The 19769-nt window shown below is 49.9% G+C and overlaps 1 protein-coding gene and 2 non-coding genes across 3 annotated transcripts; 2 read left to right on the top strand and 1 right to left on the bottom strand.

Annotated features, from left to right (window-relative positions):
* Positions 1-492: 492 nt before the first annotated feature.
* On the bottom strand, positions 493-9072 carry ALOX5AP (arachidonate 5-lipoxygenase activating protein). The gene is made up of 5 exons (XM_010119859.2): positions 8957-9072; positions 4335-4434; positions 3049-3119; positions 2003-2084; positions 493-1362 (listed from the first exon to the last, which is right to left on the bottom strand). Exons 1-5 carry the CDS (start codon positions 9024-9026, stop codon positions 1200-1202), a joined length of 486 nt encoding a protein of 161 aa, XP_010118161.1. The 5' UTR covers positions 9027-9072; the 3' UTR covers positions 493-1199.
* A 7821-nt stretch (positions 9073-16893) lies between these two features.
* On the top strand, positions 16894-16967 carry TRNAN-GUU (transfer RNA asparagine (anticodon GUU)). Its single transcript has one exon. It is a non-coding gene; the product is annotated as a tRNA-Asn (tRNA).
* Positions 16968-17203: 236 nt separating this feature from the next.
* Positions 17204-17276, top strand: TRNAV-AAC (transfer RNA valine (anticodon AAC)). The gene has a single exon. It is a non-coding gene; the product is annotated as a tRNA-Val (tRNA).
* Positions 17277-19769: the final 2493 nt, after the last annotated feature.

Raw genomic sequence — 19769 nt, forward strand, 5'->3', positions numbered from 1 at the left:
TCTGCCACGCATTGGGCAGGAACAAAACCCGCAAGCCTTGGTGTAGTACAAAGGCAGGCACCTTTCTGCGCCTCCTTTTGCGAACGGCTCTGTAAACCCTCTTCTAATGTAGCAAGGAGTCTCTGTCCCTCCCACAGGAATCATAAAATACAGCTTTATCCATCCTGCATGCCGTAATCAGACAGGCTGAAAAGCTTAAGCACTTGTAGGGCAGTAATGTTTAAAAAAGATTGTGCTGGCCTGTTCCTCAGTCCACTTTTCTCATCAAACAGTTCCTCAGTCTGGAGTTGCAGAGGCACATTATTAGTGATGGAAGCAGAAAATTGAGCTTGCTAATGGAGAGGGAGTTGCTAAATGCGCGTCCTTGCGAGGCCATGCCCAAGGCGATTAGCAGCTCTCACAAAGAGCCCGGCGCTGCTCTGCTCACCCTGTCAAGCCGCAGAGCATTGGGATCACGCACCAGGCGAAGGAGCTGGGAGCCAACAGATCTCATCTTTTTAGACTGCTTTATTAAACAAAGCCAAGCAAAACAAAACCCATGCCACCATCAATACACCAGCTCTTCATTTATACAAGACCCCTTTCCACAGCTCCCGGAGAACAAAAAGGCTGAAGTGTAAATGAGATCAGTGTCGGGAGCCTTACGCACATGAATATTTATCAAGGAAGAGTAGACGGGCCAATTTGCCGCCTTCCTGCAGCAGCGGGAGCTCAGTCACCAACAAGTGGGAGGGAAAGGGCAGGTGAAGGGGCTGGTCCATGGCTTTGCATGCGCAGGGGCATGCAGGATGCTGGCGAAGGGCTGGGCTTACGCGTGAGGATAACTGCGGGAGCCCTTGGTCAGGAAGAACGCTGAGAGGCTCCTGGGCTTTGGGACAAGAGCTAAGTACAATGTAGTTACAAAGCAAGCATACAATATCCCTTCCAGTCACGTAATCAGTTTGCAAGCTGCAGTTTAGGGAAAAAAAAACTCTAAAGAATTAGCTTGAATTTGTAACCATTCCTTGGGCGTGCCAAGTACTCATGATAAATCTTTTTCCTGAAGCAAAAAGCAAGGTTAAATCAAACTACAAAGCCCATCGAGCATGAGATTTACAGCAATCTAAAAGGGTTATGGGTTCATTTCTTAAACAGTTGAATTATGGCTGCTCTGGGTATCGATATATTGAGTATGCTGACCCCCACAGTGCTGCAGGGAGCTAGGGGATGAGCAGCAACGGAGAGATCGCACTGGTTATTGTTTTTATGTGCATTTCAAAGTCACTTCCGAAAAAGCAGATGAGATAGTAGTTGAGTATTCCAGCCACGGACATGAGGAACAGGAACAAAATTATGCGCTTTCCAAACAGGTAACCGGGAGTGCTGAAGAGAGAGAAAAAGAGCAATTTGTTAACGTGTATCACCCCACGTGAGAAATCCTCAGAATTCAAACTCTGCCATTGAGACCAGCGGGAAGACCTCAGGGGCTGAGACAGAGGGGGCTGATTTCTGCTCTGTCTTGCATTGTAAGGCAGCTGCGAGCTCTTAAATGACATTTTCAGAATCCATATGGGTCTGGGTTTGGCCTCCTGTGCTCAGCGTAGGCTGCTGCTTACAACAGTGGCTACTCAGAGGGACACGTGTCTTCTCGGCCATCACAGGCTGTGGGGCAACCTTGTTCCACATGCATGTAATGAACGTCATTGATATAGAAGGATGATTTGGTGCAAATAGTGGCACAAACACGCAAATGTGTGCATTTGCAGAGGCTGCGAGTGGGAGCTGCTGAAGCAGCTGCTCTGTTCCTGCAGCTCCCCTGACTCTGGAGCCGCTGCACCTTCCGTGTCTCCCATGGCTCCTCCCGTGCACCCAGAAAAGGGGGGCTCTCCTGCATGACCCCCTGAAAGCAGCCGGCACAGGATGGCAGCACCACGAGCTGGCAGCTGTGCCTGTGGGAGTGGCAGCATCCGGCTGCGCTGCTGCCGCATCCTGGATTTTGTAAAGAGGGTCTGCAAGTCCTTACCTCTGAGTCCTTTCCCCGAGGTAGCCCACAAAGTACTTCTGCCTCACAAACAGGTACATCAGCCCGGCAAAAGCAGCGGGAGCTGGGTAAAGAGTAAAACAAGGCTTTACAAACACCAGCCTGGGTATCACTGTACGTCCTGTCCCCTTCTGCTGCCTGGGATGGACCAGGAAATGGGAACCTGCAGCCCTGGGCTATGGGATGGGCACTGGAAGCAGGACAGAGACCTTTGCATGGGAAAAAGAGCACTTGCCTTGCCCTCACACCAGCTTTTCTGATGACTTTGTGGCTGCAATCCTGCTTGCACCTGCAGAAACCTGGCCTGGGTCATGCTGGGCTCAGGAAGGAGGGTGCCGGCTCAGGCACTGCTTTCACCAGAGATAAAAGACAGCTGATAGATGCACTTCTCTAGAAGCAGGTGGAGGACTATACTATGGTCCAATACTCATTTCTGAGCACACAAAAAGGGGGCTTTTCCTCTTTTCTCCCTAATTCTAGCTTTCCCCACAACTGCAGGGCTTCTTTTCCCAGTCAGGAAACTCCTCTCATCCAGAAAGAAGACCCATGGACCCCAGGAAAGTACTCATCTTAACTTTAGGGCCACTCAAATTGCACTGAAGGGGATCATATTTAGAAATGCAGGTAAATACTCATGGGCTGCTCTTCACGCCGGGAAGGGCTGGCAGCTCTGGCAATTCAATCAAATGAGCCCATTTCTAGTCCTGAGGATGAATCATGCAGCATCTGGTATCCCAGTACTAAACCCTCCATCCAAAACAGAGGGATCTCATCCATAATGCTTTTATGGGAAATGTCCCTGGCCCAAACTGTCCTGAATAGTGCCTGGGAACGTGTCTGTTGGCATAAACCATGCCAGGGAGTGTGCTGCTAATTAAACAGCTTGGGTAGCTGCAGGACAGCTGGATGAGACTGGTCCCCCCACTGCAGGAGAATTTGGCCTCTGGAAGCGTAACCTCCAAAGCGCTCGCCATCCCTTGCTAAAAGTGGCACAAGGCTGAAGAGGGGAAAAAAAACTTGTGTGTTACCTTGGCTGCAGAGAAGGCCAGCGCACCAAAGCATGGCCAGAAATGTAGGGTACGTGTGTCCACAGTTCTGGCTAGAAAGGAATTTGTCAGAGAGAAATCAGAAGTCAGGGAAAACAGAAACAAAATCAACATGTTTCATGAGCAAAGGATGGGGGGGTGTGAACCTGGGCTGCACTAACGCTGCTGTGGGTGGGCTTTTACCCCAGAGCAGTGGGAGGCCCTTGACCTGCCCAGAGCAAGCAGCTGCCGGGGCTGGCTGGCGTGTCCATATCTGTGTCTGTGCCCAAACATGGTGGCTGCCTCACCCACAGGTCTGCTTCCCTGTTCCCTCACTCAGATAATGGATGCCTTTGTCCTGCCTGATGAGGAAAACAAACCACCCTGCGCACATGCCTGGCACCTTACTTTCCTCCTCTAACCTGTTTGATCATGGTATGTGTATAATAGATGCTGTGTGTGTTATTGGCTAGGAAAATTCTTGTAATTAAGTCATATTAATCAAGTTATTGGCAGCGAAAGCTGCAGGAAACCAGCAAAATGAGAAACACACCACAAATAGGAGTCTCTCATAGAGTTAACGTTTGTCTTTGCAGAGGCACAGGAATGATTTCCAGCTGCCTCTTTCGGCCAGGAACGCTTTCTGAGTGGGAAGAGCTCTGCCCTTGGCAGAGGTTGCACACCGGTGAAAGGCAGCACTTGGACGTCCCATCCAGTTCCAAGCACCTCATCAGTACTTCACGGGTAATTAAAAATATTTTATATTCTTATCTCTTCTGGGTTGGAATTAATTTTCCCTCTGTTCTCTCTGAAAGGATGTCAAAGACAAGAGGTACCGATGTGGTGAAAAGGTGGGGAGCCATGTGCCAAGAGAGCTGCCCGGGGACCGAGGTGTTTGTATGAGCTCTGCTACCAACCTGCTCCTCAGCAAGTCAGAATCTCTCCCCTGGCTCTTTCTTTTTGAGCTGCAGTGCCCTTGGGACATTGGCTGTGCTTGTATCACGCTTCCAACATTAGCCACTGCTGGGTGAAGAGGCTTGCAAATGAAGGGACATAATAGACATAAGGGCGGCAAGTCTGATATAAATACAGCACCTGGTGTCCAGAAAGGAGCTGGCCTCATCAGCAAACATACTGGAAAACCGTGGGTCTAAATTCCACTGTAATGCACACAGCAATGGGACTGCAGAGTAAAATCTGGACCCCAAAAGGGTTTGGATCAAACTCTAATGAAGAGAGAGATGAACCCTGCTCTGCCCTCACCGGGTCCTCAGGGCTTGCCTACTCACTTGGCAGTGTAGACACGGTCGAAGGCAGAGGATCCTGATCGCTGGAACCCCTTGCTGTTGCAGTTTTTGCTTTCTTGCTCCACTTTGCTGGCAAAAAAAGCTGTTAAAAAAAAAAACAAATCACAAAGCATTCAATCTGAGATGTAATTTGGAGATATGGCAGGAGCTGGACTTTGTTGAGCTGAGCTCAGCTCTGTTCTCACAAGCATCCAAGCTGGACAGCACGAGAGGACGCAGGTACGAGGAGGTGCAGGATGTGGCCAGCCTGCTTGCTCTGTCACGGTGTTATTACCAAATCCTCTGCACCAGGGCGCAGTGCGATGTGACCTCAGGCATCCCCACACGTTTGTATGCGACTGGCAGCAGGCTGTCGCCTCTGAGCCCGGCTTCATCCCCATCCTGCGCTTCTGGCAGCCCTCCCCTCTGTCTGCTGCACAAGTACAGCCCAGACTCCATCCTTTGTGACCCCAGTGGGAAAAAACCTTTTCAGACAGAGCTGCCAAACCCCAATTCTCACTATCCTGCAGGGCTGCTCCATTTTCCAGAAAAGCCCATTGAAAACCTGGTCCTGATGGGTGATCTCTATGTGACCATCTTGTGCGTATCCTCCTCTTAAGCGACAGCGCTGTGTCACGGTGCTAGCTGCTGCAGAAATGCAGCACTTCGAGATAATGTGTCGTGCACTTGACAAACATGTTTTATCTGATGACACTAAACCAGAGGCCATCAATCTTGTGTCTAAATACACCAGACAGAGTTGACAGGCTACAAGTGCGAGCTCAGTACTATCGTGCGTCTCCATGCACCCACATCGCTCTGGTTTACAGTAATAGCTGAAGATGTATGTAAAAGATAACCCATCAGGAAAGGCATTATTAAAACAATAGAGGGGTAACTTGATAAGCTGCAGGATTTCATCCCCAAGTAGGTCTTTTGTACTTCTGTTGCCTTCACTTAAAAGCCACTGAGTTTTTTGCCTTCTGATACTGCGTGATTCCCTGGGTACACACAGCCTTTCTCCAGGAAATCCCACAGTGCTGTAAGCCACCGTCCCCACTCTGAGCCAGGCTGCAGACCCTCCCACTGCCAGCAGCATAGTGCACTGGCCGGCTCCTGGGGGACCTGGCCCTGGGGGACCTGGCCCTGGGGGACCCAAAGCAGACAGCACAGAGCTCCTGGCATCCCCATTTGCACGCCACCCCAGCCTTTGGGAGGGGGTTATTAACCTGCCTACGGAGTCTAAGAGGACCTAGTTGAAGAAGACTAGATTAGACGGCAATTTTTCGGTAAAGTGCAAAGCTGCTGTGACGGGAAACCACTTCCTGCAGGTCTGGGACTGCATGGTCTCACTGGGATACGTAGCATACCTCCTCCCTTCCTTTTAGCACGTATGTGAAATACTGGAAGATGCCACAGCTTCAGAGAAACCTAAGAGTAAGTTACATACATCTCCCTCCCCGCTGCCACAGGTGCTGCCACTTCCCAAATGCCAGTGTGCTGCTGCAGAGAGGCTCCACAATGCCAAGAGCTGTCAGGCTGAACCCAGAGAAGTCCAATGTGATGATGGTCAATGAGGACAAGAACTGGGATCAGGGCTGGACAGGCATGGGGGTGCTGAGTCCCCTGGAAAGGATCTGGCTGTGGAGGTCCAGGCATCTGGCCTGGAAGCTCTTGCCATCTCCAGTGTGGTGTATGGATCCTTCGTCAATGGACTGGGAATTAAGGCAAAGGACAGAGGTAGGGTTATCATGTACACCTGCACCATGGATGAGAAGCAGGCTTTGTCTCACCTCACTTCAGAGACATCAAGAAGTGTGGGGGAGATGGATGTATTCCTTCTGTAAGCAGTGGGTGACTGGGAAACAGAGGAAAGGCACCTCCAGAGGTCAAGCCATCCCTCAGAGAGCCACTGGCATGCGAGAAACCACCCCACTGAAGTGCTGCTCTTTCTCCGTCGTCTCAAGAAAGAGCTTAGACCACTCCCTCACACGAGATCTCCACCTCTTTGCTAGAGAGAATGCTTGGTTTGATCACCTCCAACCCACTGCAGTGGCCATATTTCCTCAGGACAACGTGGACCTCCAAGGTGAGGGGAGTGAATCAGAAGGGAACCCAGCATCTCACTGTCATACAGAGAGGTAGACTCTCCTGCTTCAGGTGAGCTTTTTGCCTTGAAGATGGCTCCCTGGTTCTGTGGCTCCTTAGACCTGTCAACCTCACATGCCCTGTAGACTCCCAAAGTCCCCCAGAAGGCAGCTCAAGAGGTGGGTCCTGGCTGCCTGAGGCTTTGGAAAGGACCAGAGCAGAGCTGACAGATCACATCCAGGGGTGGACCTTACTGTTGGTCTGCGCTCTCATCTCAGCAATGTTGGGGCTCCTGTTACCCTGGCACTGGGGAAATGGGACACCACAGCGTGAAGCAGTTTGCAACACCATGGTTAGATTTCCTGCTCTTTTACTCTGAACCTCAAGGCAAGAGGGTGGCTTCACAAGCTTGCATGAATGAGCAGAGCAGGGTTGGAGCTGAGGTGTTTAATTCAGCAAAGCTGCACCAGAAGATGATGGCCTGAGGCTCCAGGGCTGCAGAGGTTGCCCTGAGCCTAAACCACAGCAGTCCCACTCTGACCAAGTTAATATAAAGAATTTAATCCAAGCCTGGTCGTTTCACAAGTTTATGCCCACAGAAACCACACACTGAAGCTCCAAACTAGTGAATGCTGGCAAATATGCAGGTTGCACCTTCTTTCCACTGACTTAGCTTCCTCCGTCCTGATCTGCTCAGTGATGACCACTGATTTGCCTTGAAAGTTGCTAAACTGTGACGTGTCTCTGATGCAAGAATAAAATCTAAAGCTACATGCGCGACTCAGTGGCATCCGGCCACGTGAGACGTTCTGTGGGACATGGAGATTCCTGACACGAAGAGGGTGACAGTAAACAGACATCAGACTGGGGCAGCACCATAGCCCATCTCCAGCTTTGGGGGAATAACAGCATTCACCCAGACTGTTTTCTAATCCTGCTCCAGATGCAGAAAAGCATATAAACCGGAATTGACATGGTACTGACTTCGCGTATTTAAAGACAGTCAAGCAGATGCTCAAGTGCTTTGCTGAGCCAGAGACATAGCAAGAGCTCAGCACAACTGATATCCCTTGACAGGAATTGCTACTGCCTTAAGTACTGCGTTCGTCGCAGGACTAGGTATCTGTCGGGTCTTTCTAGGCAGAAAGCTTGGGAGGAGGAAATCAGATGACGCAAGGTCTGAAGTAATGGTTCAGGGCTGTGTGCCACTCGTGCTTGGCACACTAAGTCCTCTGCCAAGCGCCACGCAGTTGGGTCAATAATCTCAGAGACAGATTTCAATAAGGTGAAAACGTGTGCCAAGCTGGAAGGCAAGTGCCTGAGTTCCAGAGTAAGAGGAAAAAATTGTATATAAAGTCATCTGGTTAAAAAGCAAGAAATGTATATTTGACACATTTTTAAAATTGTGGCATGTGCTCTGTTCTCAGTGTGCTGCATTCCAGTGACATCACACACTGTGCATTTACCAGAAAACAGCACTGGGTTAAATAATGTGGCGCTTAGCGCCTATGTCAAAACTAAACTAGTCTGCATCTCTTTTCTTCGCTCTCTGGCAGCCAGGCTTACGCTGAGGCTACCACCACTTCCCTCTCTGCAGTAGCCCAAAATAGCCCATTTGCTAGGACTGAACATGGGGTTTGCGCTCAGTGGGAATCTCCCATTTGTACCGAGAAGCCTTCACAGAAGATTTCTAGCATGTACACCAGCCCCCATCCCACTGCTGACTCCCCTTGAACCTGGATGATCTCACTGTAGCAGTGGGAAAACTCTCTCCTTCCTCTGTATTATGGGCAGAATTTCCTGCTAAAATGATTAAATATTTGTAAGACGTGAGGATCAAGTTAGAACCAGATTGTCACAACAGAGAAACCTGTTCTTTTATTTTAAAAATTCTGAAGAACAGTAGGGATTATAGAGGTCTGAATAAGAGCTAAAAAAGGAAACTTCTCCATTGCAGGAAATGCACACTGTTTTCGGGACTGCAGTTAATTGAGATCAGTTGGACTGTAGGACCTGGAGATGCAGGAAAGCAGGAGAGCCACCTGCCCACAAACAACCTGAACAGGCTCCTCCGATGGGTCAGTGTGGTTCTGCTCCCTTCACCCAGCTCTGTGCAAAGGTCTGACCCATAGCAGCCCCCCAGGGCCCTGGCCCCTGCCCACGGTGGCGGGGCTCTGGCTGAAGAGCAACCCTGGCTGCCCGCATTGGGGTCTTTAGCCAGGAAAGGAGGTCCCACTCATCAAACTGAAATGCATATTATCACAGGGTACCCCTGTGTATCAATCATCCCGTTAGCTGACATATGTATAACAAACTCACTCCGGAATATCACAGAGTAGGACCATGCGACTGCCAAGATACTGCAACAACGACATGCAAAATCATATGCTTGGAAGATCATTTCTAAAGCCAAAGTCATGCCTAAGCACACACACACCACCAGAGATGATCTTTCCAAAGATCAGAACAGCATACATCATACTGAACTTTTCTCTCCAACCTTTTAGCCCTCTAATAAATGCTTGGTTTTGACTTACCGTTCTGGACAACGCTTATCAAGGTGACAATGGCGAGGAGGACAATGCTTCCCAGGGTTTCCTGGTCCATTTTGTGAGCAAGCTGTTGGGGTGGACAGTGCAGCCTCAGCGGCAGCTGAGCCCTGCAAGTACAGAAGGAGGAAGTTCTTATCTTGAATCACGAAGCACTTCCTATGGCTTCACAGGAGAGTGGCAGCATCCTGCGCTCGGGTGCCTGTCAGAGCAACACGGCCGCAGGCTCACTCGCTCACTCATCATATACAGATGAAGCCAGAGAAACAAGAGATGACCTGTCTGTGATCTAAGAGGATCTGTAATGTGAAAAGATACCTATTATCCTTCCTACACAGGAGCAAAATAGCAACCTTGATTTCTAAAGTGTGTCTGAGCCCTTGGCTAGCTGCTTGGAACAGCAGAAAGGCTGGAAGAGACTAGCCAGGCTATCGTGTCACTGCCTGCAAGTGCCCAACCACCCCACAAGTAGCTGCGAGGAGAAATAACGTTGGTGAATCTCAATAATGCTGCTACTCTCAGATGTGTGCCCTGTTCACATCTTCATCAGCTTCGCCAGTGAGGAGACTCCAGGTCTCCGGGTCACAAGCAAAAGCTCCTGATCCATCTGGAGTATCTGAATGGGCAGTATGCAAAAGCTGTGAGCAACGCAGGTGGGCACAGAAATACATCTTTCATTATCAGGGATGGGTCCTGCATCCTTCCCCCTACAAATAACTTCCTGGGAGACAGTGACAGCTGCCAGCATTTAGCATTTTACAGGCTCAAATTTCACAAACCCAGAAGGTCTGAGTGCCACCTAGCATCCAAACAACGACTGGGTAACTGGTTACCTCTCTCTGGATGGGACACAGCCTGGTAGGAGTTCCCAGCAGGAGCCAAGCTGCAAAATCCATCTTGTTCAATGGGGACACATTTACCTACAATGGTGTTTTTATCCGGTCTCCCTATCACGCAAATGATTACTAGCTATACTATTAGATATGGAAAACTCTCAGGTACTTTGGGTACAAGCAAATATATGGAAACACGTTGGCTGAGAGATTGGTAATTAATATTGTGCATTGTGATCCACTGTTAACTTAACAGGAAAAGGCTGTCTTTCTGGGAAACCTTGCCTACAGCTCACGTAGGCACAACTGTGTGAGATGTGAGGCCATAAATAGTGTCTAGCTTTAGATTTGGCCTGTGATATTTTCTGCAGATTTTTAACTCCTGGCAAATTTGCTTTAGGGAAAAAGAAAACCAAACCCAAGAACATGAAGAGAAGAACAATAGCACTTAGAGAATGGTTTTATTTGGACCGAAGTTCTCTTTTTCCCCACAAAACAGTATTTTCTTGCTTGAGCATTAAAGTTTATGTTTTGTGGTCTACTGAGCACGGGATCATAGCTGGTATTGAAGGATGGTATTTAATGCTAAGCTTCTACTGATTTTCTGAGGAGGAAAACTCATCACCTAAAAGCAGTTACAGAATTAAGTGAAAAGAAGAATATTGTGCAAGCGGAGACGAGTGCCATGACTGTGCAGAAAGAACCTGTGCATGGACAGGGGCAGCAGGAGGGAGCTGCTGATAGGAGAGGGTAAAGGAGACAGCACTGGTCTTCAGGGCATCCGCAGCAGGACGACTCCCAGTCGTCCTCCTACAGCAGGCACTGACTCTTCTCTTTCTTCTTCCTGTAAACCTACCAGGCAGCTTTGATTTACAAGGTGCAGTAAAAGGAGATGAGCCTGCTCTGAGTTTCGCTCCAACTTGCTATGAAAACGCACATGCTTCCCTGCTTTCAAAGACCTCCCAAAAAGTGGCTTCAATTTGGTAGGAGTCCCTTACTAAGGGGGGCAGGAATCAGGCTGCTAAAGTTTGAAGTTGCAAAATAATACATTTTGCATAATGCAAAAAAATCCCTATACCAGGAGTTTACGCCAGCGGGTTCTCGAGCTGGCTGACCCAAGCTCCTGCCTTGTTTGCCTGTCAGGTCATGAGGGCTGAGCTGCTGATGCCTTCGCTTCCTCCTTGTCCTGCTCCTCTTTTTTCCACTTCTTTGCTTTCCTACCACTCAGCACCTCTCACCACATCCTCATCCCCACTTTGCTCTTCTGCTCTGCCCCTTCCAATTCACACTTGTCCCCTGGCATCACTCGGCACCACTGGAGGCATCGGCACTTCGCTGGACTCACTCCAAATTCATCCCTCACGTATATGTGGAGGAAAACAGGGCTTCACACTCCTTCCTGGAAAAAAAAAAAACAAAACCAAAACAAAGAAACTCAAACATCACGTAAACTCCAGGGTTTCTTAAGCTGATTTCTGGGTGTGCAGGGAGGAAAAAAAAAGCTTTGCCAGCAAGAATTTGGGGTTTTTTAAAGTGCAACATCACTCTAAGGGTTGTGCTTAAAAAAAGTGAGGGAAATCAAGAGGATATGATGGACACTGAAGAAGGTGACCTGTACCTTTACCAAGGCAGAGCAACACTGTTGTAAATATGGTCAGATGGAGCAGAAATGCCTTGGGGAGGGAATATTATCTTTTCTTACCCCTTGGTGCTGGAATAGCTGCAGGATGGGAGGAGGTTCTGGCAATTTTTTTTGCAACTTGGGGAATGGCCCTGGCAAGGGAGGGCTAAGGTGGAGACAAAGTGACTCTGCAAACAGCTTCTGCCATACTTACACATTAAACTGTTCCCTCTCCCTGAGATGCAACCATCTGGGCAGCTCTTGCCTCCCCTTTTGCGGGATACACACAGGATCACTGTTTAGGACAGGCAAAGTTGGCACCATCTGAAAACCCTGCCCTCCTGGGAGAAAGATCTGTGCAAAATACCTCCATCATATCCCAGCTGGCCATTTGAAATATGAGATTTTCTCAAGAAGGCAGGAAAAAAAAAAAGAAAAAGGAGGAGAGGGCTGTTCCTAGAGGAACAGCGTCTGCACCTGCTGTAACCCCAGTAGCGGTCAGTGCTCTCCAGGCACAGGCAATTCTGCTCTTCAGCAGCTGCTGTCAGACCCCAGCCCTTCTGCTGGCTGCATTGCTGTTTGACATCCACATCTTCCTGTTTGAGCAAGATAACCTTGACACCGTCAGCCACGAAGCTCATGAAAATGTGCAAAGCCAGCAAGCTTTTCCAGTTGCGCTGCGAGGCTTCCTGCACATTGATCTTATCCTCTGGAAATCTCGAGCAGCCGGTCAAAAAATCCTTCCATAGAACTGCTTTCATGCTGAAGAGGGAAGAACTGGGAACAGAGATCTATAAATATCTTTTGGGATGTTCATCTCACCTCTCACGCACTGTACTCGGCACTTGGCTGCAAGGACTCCAATGAAAGTGTCTGCTAATAAAATAAATGCTGTTTCTGTGAAGTTCCTATATATAAATGCCAGGTGACACGCAGCCATCAAGTTTTATCATAAATGCAGTGGGATACCAGCCCCTTGGACTGGCTGGTTCATACTAGCACTGTGCTTTGCAAACTTAAAGTGCCACAGAACCACCAGCTATATAGTAGATATACATACCTGCGCGTGACTACCTGCTGTCACAACAGCCTGCTTCAGCATCACGTCCTCTCCGAAGCCTGACAACACCCCAAAGGAGAGAGTGAACAGAGCTGGAAATGCGAAGTGCAACACGAAGAAAAGGGTAGTGCTGCAATTTTTTAAATGCTGTCTTTATTTTGCATGGCCAGGAGAATGACATCGTGAGAGCAGACAGAGCATTGCCTTGAAAACTCCTCCTTTTCTACATTTCCCAGACTTCTTCCTTTTCATTGCTGTCTCCATACTCTATTTGTACAAATTCAACTCAAAATGCAGTGCTTGCAGACAGAGCCTGTAGTCTCTGCAGACCCCCGGCACACCCTCCACATCTCATCCACTTCATAATACCAATTTTTAAAAAGGGGAATAAGGAAGACCCAGGTAACTATAGGCCGGTCAGCCTCACCTCTGTGCCTGGCAAGGTCATGGAGCAGATTCTCCTGGAAACCATGCCAAGGCACGTGGAGAGCAAGGAGGTGGTTGGTGACAGCCAACATGGCTTCACCAAGGGCAGATCGTGCCTGACCAATTTGGTGGCCTTCTATGACACGGTGACGGCATCGGTGGACAAGGGACGAGCAACTGACATCATCTACCTGGACTTGTGCAAAGCTTTTGACACTGTCCCGCATGACATCCTTCTCTCTAAACTAGAGAGACATGGGTTTGATGGACGGACCACTCGGTGGATAAGGAGTTGGCTGGATGGCCACACACAGAGAGTGGTGGTCAACGGCTCAATGTCCATGTGGAGACCAGTCACGAGTGGCGTCCCTCAGGGGTCTGTGCTGGGCCCGGCCCTGTTCAACATCTTTGTCGGCGACGTGGACAGTGGGATAGAGTGCACCCTCAGTAATTTTGCTGACGACACCAAGTTGTGTGGTGCCGTCGACATGCTGGAAGGGAGGGATGCCATCCAGAGGGACCTTGACAGGCTGGAGAGGTGGGCCCGTGCCAACCTCATGAAGTTCAACCAGGCCAAGTGCAAGGACCTGCACCTGGGTCATGGCAATCCCAGGCACAAATACAGGCTGAGTGGAGAATGGATTGAGAGCAGCTCTGAGGAGAAGGACCTGGGAGTGCTGGTGGATGAGAAGCTCAACATGAGCCAGCAATGCGCCCTTGCGGCCCAGAAGGCCAACCGCATCCTGGGCTGCATCAAGAGGAGCGTGGCCAGCAGGTCGAGGGAGGTGATTCTCCCCCTCTACTCTGCCCTGGTGAGACCCCACCTGCAGTACTGTGTCCAGTTCTGGAGCCCCCAACACAAGAAGGACATGGACCAGTTGGAGAAGGTCCAAAGGAGGGCCACGAAGATGATCAGAGGGCTGGAGCACCTCTCTTATGAGGACAGGCTGAGAGAATTGGGGCTGTTCAGCCTGGAGAAGAGGAGGCTCCGGGGAGACCTTATAGAGCCTACCTCAAGGGGTCCTACAAGAAAGATGGGGAGAGGCTGTTTAGTAGGGCCTGTTGCGATAGGACGAGAGGTAATGGTTTTAAAATAGAGGGGGGTAGATTTAGATTGGAAATTAGGAAAAAAATTTTTACAATGCAAGTTATAGAACACTGGAACAGGTTGCCCAGAAAGGTGGTGGAGGCCCCATCCCTGGAAACGTTCAAGGCCAGGCTGGATGAGGCTCTGAGCAACCTGATCTAGTCAGGGATGTCCCTGCTCCTTGCAGGGGGGTTGGACTAGATGACCTTTGAAGGTCCCTTCCAACCCTAACCATTCTATGATTCTATGATTCTCTCCCAAGTAAAATCTGCCTCTTTGTACAAGCACCGCAAATTTGGACAGCCCCTTCTCAGGCCTTTTTGGCAAAGCCCCTTGATTTCCCAGGAAGTTGTTGATTAGTAGGGTTTGAGCAGTGCCCAATGAGTGGCAGAGCCACCTCACGGGGATTTCCTCTCTGTCGTCTTTGCCTCCCTTGCTCCCAAGAAGCAGCTTCTCAGCAGTCATTGTGATACCACGTGGTGCTACTGTGGTGGCCCCCAGACAGCCCCAGCAACCAGCCACCCTGTCACAGGAGGAAATTCACAGAATCACAGAAAAGTTGAGGTTGGAAAGGACCTCTGGAGGTGCTCTGGTTATATTTAGTGGTGGAGGATACAGTGGCAGCTTCTGTAAGAAGCTTCTAGAAGTTGTCTCTCCTTTGTCCAGTGGACTCGGCTGGGCCTAGGGCTGACCTGCTGCTGGCCAAGGCAAATCCAATTGGTAGCAGAATGTTCCGTGATAATGTATTTAAGAAGGGGAAAACAGAAAAAAAGAGGAGAAGATGTGAAGACATTGAGCGGGGGCAAATAGGGGGAGGTGCGAGCCTCATGGGCCTCGCAGGCCTCACACTCTGGCCTCCCGATGGGCGGCCGCCTGGGCCCAACTTGGTCCTGCCCGGCTGCAAGAAGTGCAGAGGAGATGAGATGTGAATGAGATGTAAAGACAACCTGAGAGGTGTCTGCCAGCCTGTTGTGAAGAATTTCTTGTGAGAGGAACGGCTGCAGACGCCAAGGTCAGTGAAGAAGGAGGGGGAGGAGTAATGTGGCTCCTGGCCAAGATTCCCCTGCAGCCTGTGGTGATGACCATGGTGGAGCAGGTTGTCCCCCTGCAGCCCATGGAGGTCCACGGCGGAGCAGAGATCCACCTGCAGCCCGTGGAGGACCCCACGTTGGGGCAAGTGGAGGCCTGAAGGAGGCTGTGGCCCGTGGAGGGCCCACTGGGGCAGCCATTCTGGAGGGACTGCACCCTGTGGAAGAGATGACCCACGCTAGAGCAGTTTCACGAAGGACTGTGGCCCATGGGAGGGACCCCACACTGGAGCAGGGGAGGAATGTGAGGAGTTCTTCCCCTCAGGAGGAAGGAGCGGTGTAAAGCGACGTGTGATGAACTGACCGTAACCCCTGTTCCTCTTCCACCCTGTGTTGCTCTGGGTGGAAGGAGGTAGAGATAATGTTAAGCCCAGGAAGAGGGAGGGGTGGGGGGAGGTTATCTTGTTCTCTGTCTCATTATCCTGCTTTGGTTTTTGTAATAAATGAATTGTCTTCCCCAAGTCGAGTCTGTTTTGCCCATAATGGCAACTTTAAGGATTTCTCCCTGTCCTTATCTCAAACCTCGAGCCTTTTTTTCTTATATTATCTCTCCCTCTTCCGTCAGAGGGTGGGGGGAGTGAGAGAGACTGCGTAGTCTGGTCCCGAGTGGCGCTAAGCTATGACAGGAGGTCATCTGGTCCAACCCCCCTGCTCAAGTGGGGCTGCCTAGAGCAGGATGCTCGAGATCATGTCCAGATGGCTTTTGAATATCTCCAAGGAGAGCGACTCCACAACCTGTCTGGATAACCTGTGCCAGTGCTTGGCCACCCTCACAGTGAAAAACTGTTTCCTTTTGTTCAGAGGGAACCTCCTCTGTTTCAGTTTGTGCCCACTGCATCTGGTCCTATCACTGGGCACCACTCAGAGGAGCCTGGCTCCGTACTCTTTGCACAGTCCCTTGAGGTATTTCTGTACGTGGATGACATTCCCCTGAGCCTTCTCTTCTCCAGGCTGAACAGCCCTGGCTCTCTCAGCCTTTCCTCACAGGAGCGCTGGTCCAGTCCCTTCATCATCTTCATGGCCCTTTGCTGGACTCTCTCCAGTATGTCCACGTCTCTCTTGTACTGGGGAGCCCAGCACTGGATACATGACACCAGCTGTGGACTCACCAGTACTGAGTAGAGAGGAAGGATCATCTCCCCTGACCTGCTGGCAATGCTTTGTCTAGTGCAGCCCAGGATAACATGCCACAAAGGCCCGTTGCTGCCTCATATTCAATTGGTGTCCAGCAGGACCTCCAAATTCCTTTCTGCCAAGCTTCTTTCTAGTGGGGTGTCCCTAGCATGTACTGGCGCATTAGGTTGTTTGTCCTCAGCTGCAGGACTTTGCACTTCTTGTTGAACTTCATAAGGTACCTCTTGGCCCATTTCTCCAGCCTGTCGAGGTCCCTCTGGATAGCAGCATCACCTTCTGGTGTATCAGCCAGTCCTCTGAGTTTGGTGTCATCTGCACACTTGCTGAGGCTACGCTTTGCCCCATCATCTAGACTATTAATGGAGATGTTGAGCGATATTGATCCCTGGGGTACACCACTGGTTACTGGCCCCCAACTAGATGGTGCCACTGGTGACCACCCTCTGGGCCCAACTGTTCAGCCAGTTTTCAATCCACCTCAGCATCTGCTTATCCAAGCCATGCATCAACCGTTTCTCTGTGAGGATCTTGCAGGAGACAGTGTCAGGAGCCTTACAGTGTGGGTGACCATGGGACCCCGGGGGTCCCGCGGGGACGCGCAGCCACCGCACGCACCCGGGCAGCCCACGCGGGGCACGGGGACCAGCAGCGGCGGGAGGAGTGCTTTTCTCAGCGCGTCTCTGTGGCGCAATCGGTTAGCGCGTTCGGCTGTTAACCGAAAGGTTGGTGGTTCGAGCCCACCCAGGGACGGGGTGTTACGTTTTGCGGCGCCGGGGTGTTTTTCCGCCCCTGCGCGGCAGGTGTGGCGGCGGATGGTTCCGGCCTGTGTTGCCTTTATGCCGGAGGGAGCGGCCGGAGAGCCGCTGTAAGCCCCGGGGCCTCGCCAGCCGCCGAGAGCAGCTTCTGCAGAGTCACGGCAGGTGGCTGCGCCGCCTTGCTCGCGTGCCCGCTCAAGGGCGGCGGCAGGAGAGCGCCTTTCAGCGGGAGTTTCCGTAGTGTAGTGGTTATCACGTTCGCCTAACACGCGAAAGGTCCCCGGTTCGAAACCGGGCGGAAACACGAATTTTCTTTCCCCTCGTCAAATTTTTCCTTTCCCGTGTCATCACTGACGTCAGTTTTCCCGATTCCTCCTTTAAACCCGCTTGCGCTCATGAGGCGGTACAGGGTCGCACGACGTCCGTCACGGTGAGGCACAGCCGCCTCCTCGCTCGCGAGTGGGAGCAGGCGAGCCCCTCCCAGGCTTGGCCTTTGCACAGCAGCGAGCGGGGCTGAGGGCGTTATTTTGAAGATTTGGTTCGTCCTCCTGCACAAACTTGCCCTTTGCAAACACTTTTCCCCTCCTCTGCTCGGAAGGATGACCTCAAGGAGGAGAAATGAACCTCAGCTGAAATGGCTTGAACATCAGCAGAAATCTCTGGACAAAAACTTCCACCACGAAATGATAGCATTGCAGTACTTGCCCCTGAACAGCTGTAGTTGTAGATACTTGGTTAGTTAGCCCAAGGACTGCTAAAGTTTTGGCTGGAGCTGAGATAATGCCAGTTTATGGTAACATTTCACAGAACCAGAACGATTTGGGTTGGAAGGGACCTTTAAAGGTCATCTAGTCCAACCACCCTGCCATTGTCATGGACACTTTCCACTAGATCAGCTCGCTCAAAGCCCCATCCAACCTGTCCCAGGGATGAGGCACCCACAGCTTCTCTGGGAAACCTGTTCCAGCGGCTCACCACCATCACAGTAAATAATTTCTTCCTTATACCTAATCTAAATCTACCCTCTTCCAGTTTAAAACCATTACCGCTTGTCTTATGGCTTGTCAAAAGCCCCTCTCCAGATTTCTGGTAGGCCCCCCTTAGGTACTGGAAAGCTGCTATTTATGATGCTGTGGCACAAAGCATTTTAAAATCTCATCTTCCCATGGCAAAGCGAGGCTTGAAGGCAGAGGGAAGAAAGAAGAGAGATGAATACTCACTGAAATAGTTTTAAGTGCTATCTTAGAAAATTCAAATGCACAACTTCTTCACACAGCTTTCCCTGTTACTTAAATTTCTTGCTCTGCTGCACCAAAAGAAAGAGCAAGCCAGGGAAAATACGGATATAGAAAAATAAAACCACCTACACAAAAAGTGTAGTTACAGTATGGAAGAACTGTAAAACACTGCTTAAGGGCAGTATGTATTTAATGCACAAAAATTATGGGCCACCCTCTCCCTAAGCCAAAGAGGTTGAACACACAGTCCACTAACGGAGCAATATAAAATAGTTTGGGTCTTCCCTACTTGTCAGCTCTCCATCTCTGGCATTTGCATTGAAAGGTTCTGCAACAGGACCAGTCACCAGGACCAAAGTTCAGAGGAAAGGAGAGATGCCTCCTCTCTAGGTACTTCTGTGGTGGGTTTCCCAGCGTATTGCCAACCCTTACAGCTCATTGTTTATTTTAACATGCTGCCTACTTGCCCTGTTTCTAAATTGGACAGGATTACAGCTAGCCCAAATCCTGTCTTGGGCATTATAGAAGCCCCTTTCGATAGTCATTTACATAAAAGAGTAATATAGATCTATGTCCAGGGAGAAACATCTCCTGAGGGTTTCTTCAGCCTCTCTCCAGAAAAAGTAAGCTAGAGGCACCCAGCCCCCAACAGATTACACTTCCAGACCCTATATTTAAAAAGGCCATGCCTACTTCTTTACGCTCTTTTCGCACCATTTGCTCTCCTTCATGTGCTCCACGGCTCCACCATGTTCTACGGCACTGTGCAGCTTCAGCATCTCCCTCATGAACAATTACACTGTGTTTGTGCATATAGCAGTGCAAAACTAAGCATGCTGCAAACTTCATCAGCCTTATTATCCTGTTAACATCATTCTCTCTCTTGCTGCCTGCACCCTCTCTTCGATCTATACTCAGACCATAAGCTCTTCCACTCCAAGACTGAATCCTGGTGGACTTTAAAGCACAGCACACACTTTAGAGCTGCACAATCTGCCCAGAAAGTAACATGCTTTGCTCTGAGCACAAAGGGGCTCACATGGAGAACAGCAGCTGTTTAGCTTTGCAAAAGGAACACAGATGAGACACAATCACTCTCATTGATACATTGTCAGGAAGGGAACAATTATCAAAAGCAAAAAGTGCTGGAAGAACAAATGGCAACAAGCCAGCCATGAAAAACATCAAGACCAAAATCATATTTCTAACCAAGGCCACAATGCATTTCTAGAGCAGGGCTCTAGCAGGTATGCAGCTAAAAATCTATCCAGGCAGATGGGCTGCTTTACTGCAGGCAGGATGTGAGAAGGTGGCCCTTTCTTTTCAATAAAAGTGTTTGAATATGTCATGATGTAGTAAGATGTGAATCAGAGTGCTACTTCCACCACAGAGCTGACTCCGAACTCCAAAGGTGTAAATCTGTAAGTGGCACAACTGTGCTTTTCCCAAAACAGAGGACACAGACTGACAAAATCATGTGATGCAAGAGGTGTGAAAGATAATCCCTTCAAAGTGCACAAAGCCATTACACTTTTAGAAATTTACCCTATAGCATTGAT

This window comes from Chlamydotis macqueenii, chromosome 1, assembly GCF_036417535.1.
Source record: "Chlamydotis macqueenii isolate bChlMac1 chromosome 1, bChlMac1.mat, whole genome shotgun sequence".
Lineage (NCBI taxonomy): Eukaryota > Metazoa > Chordata > Aves > Otidiformes > Otididae > Chlamydotis > Chlamydotis macqueenii.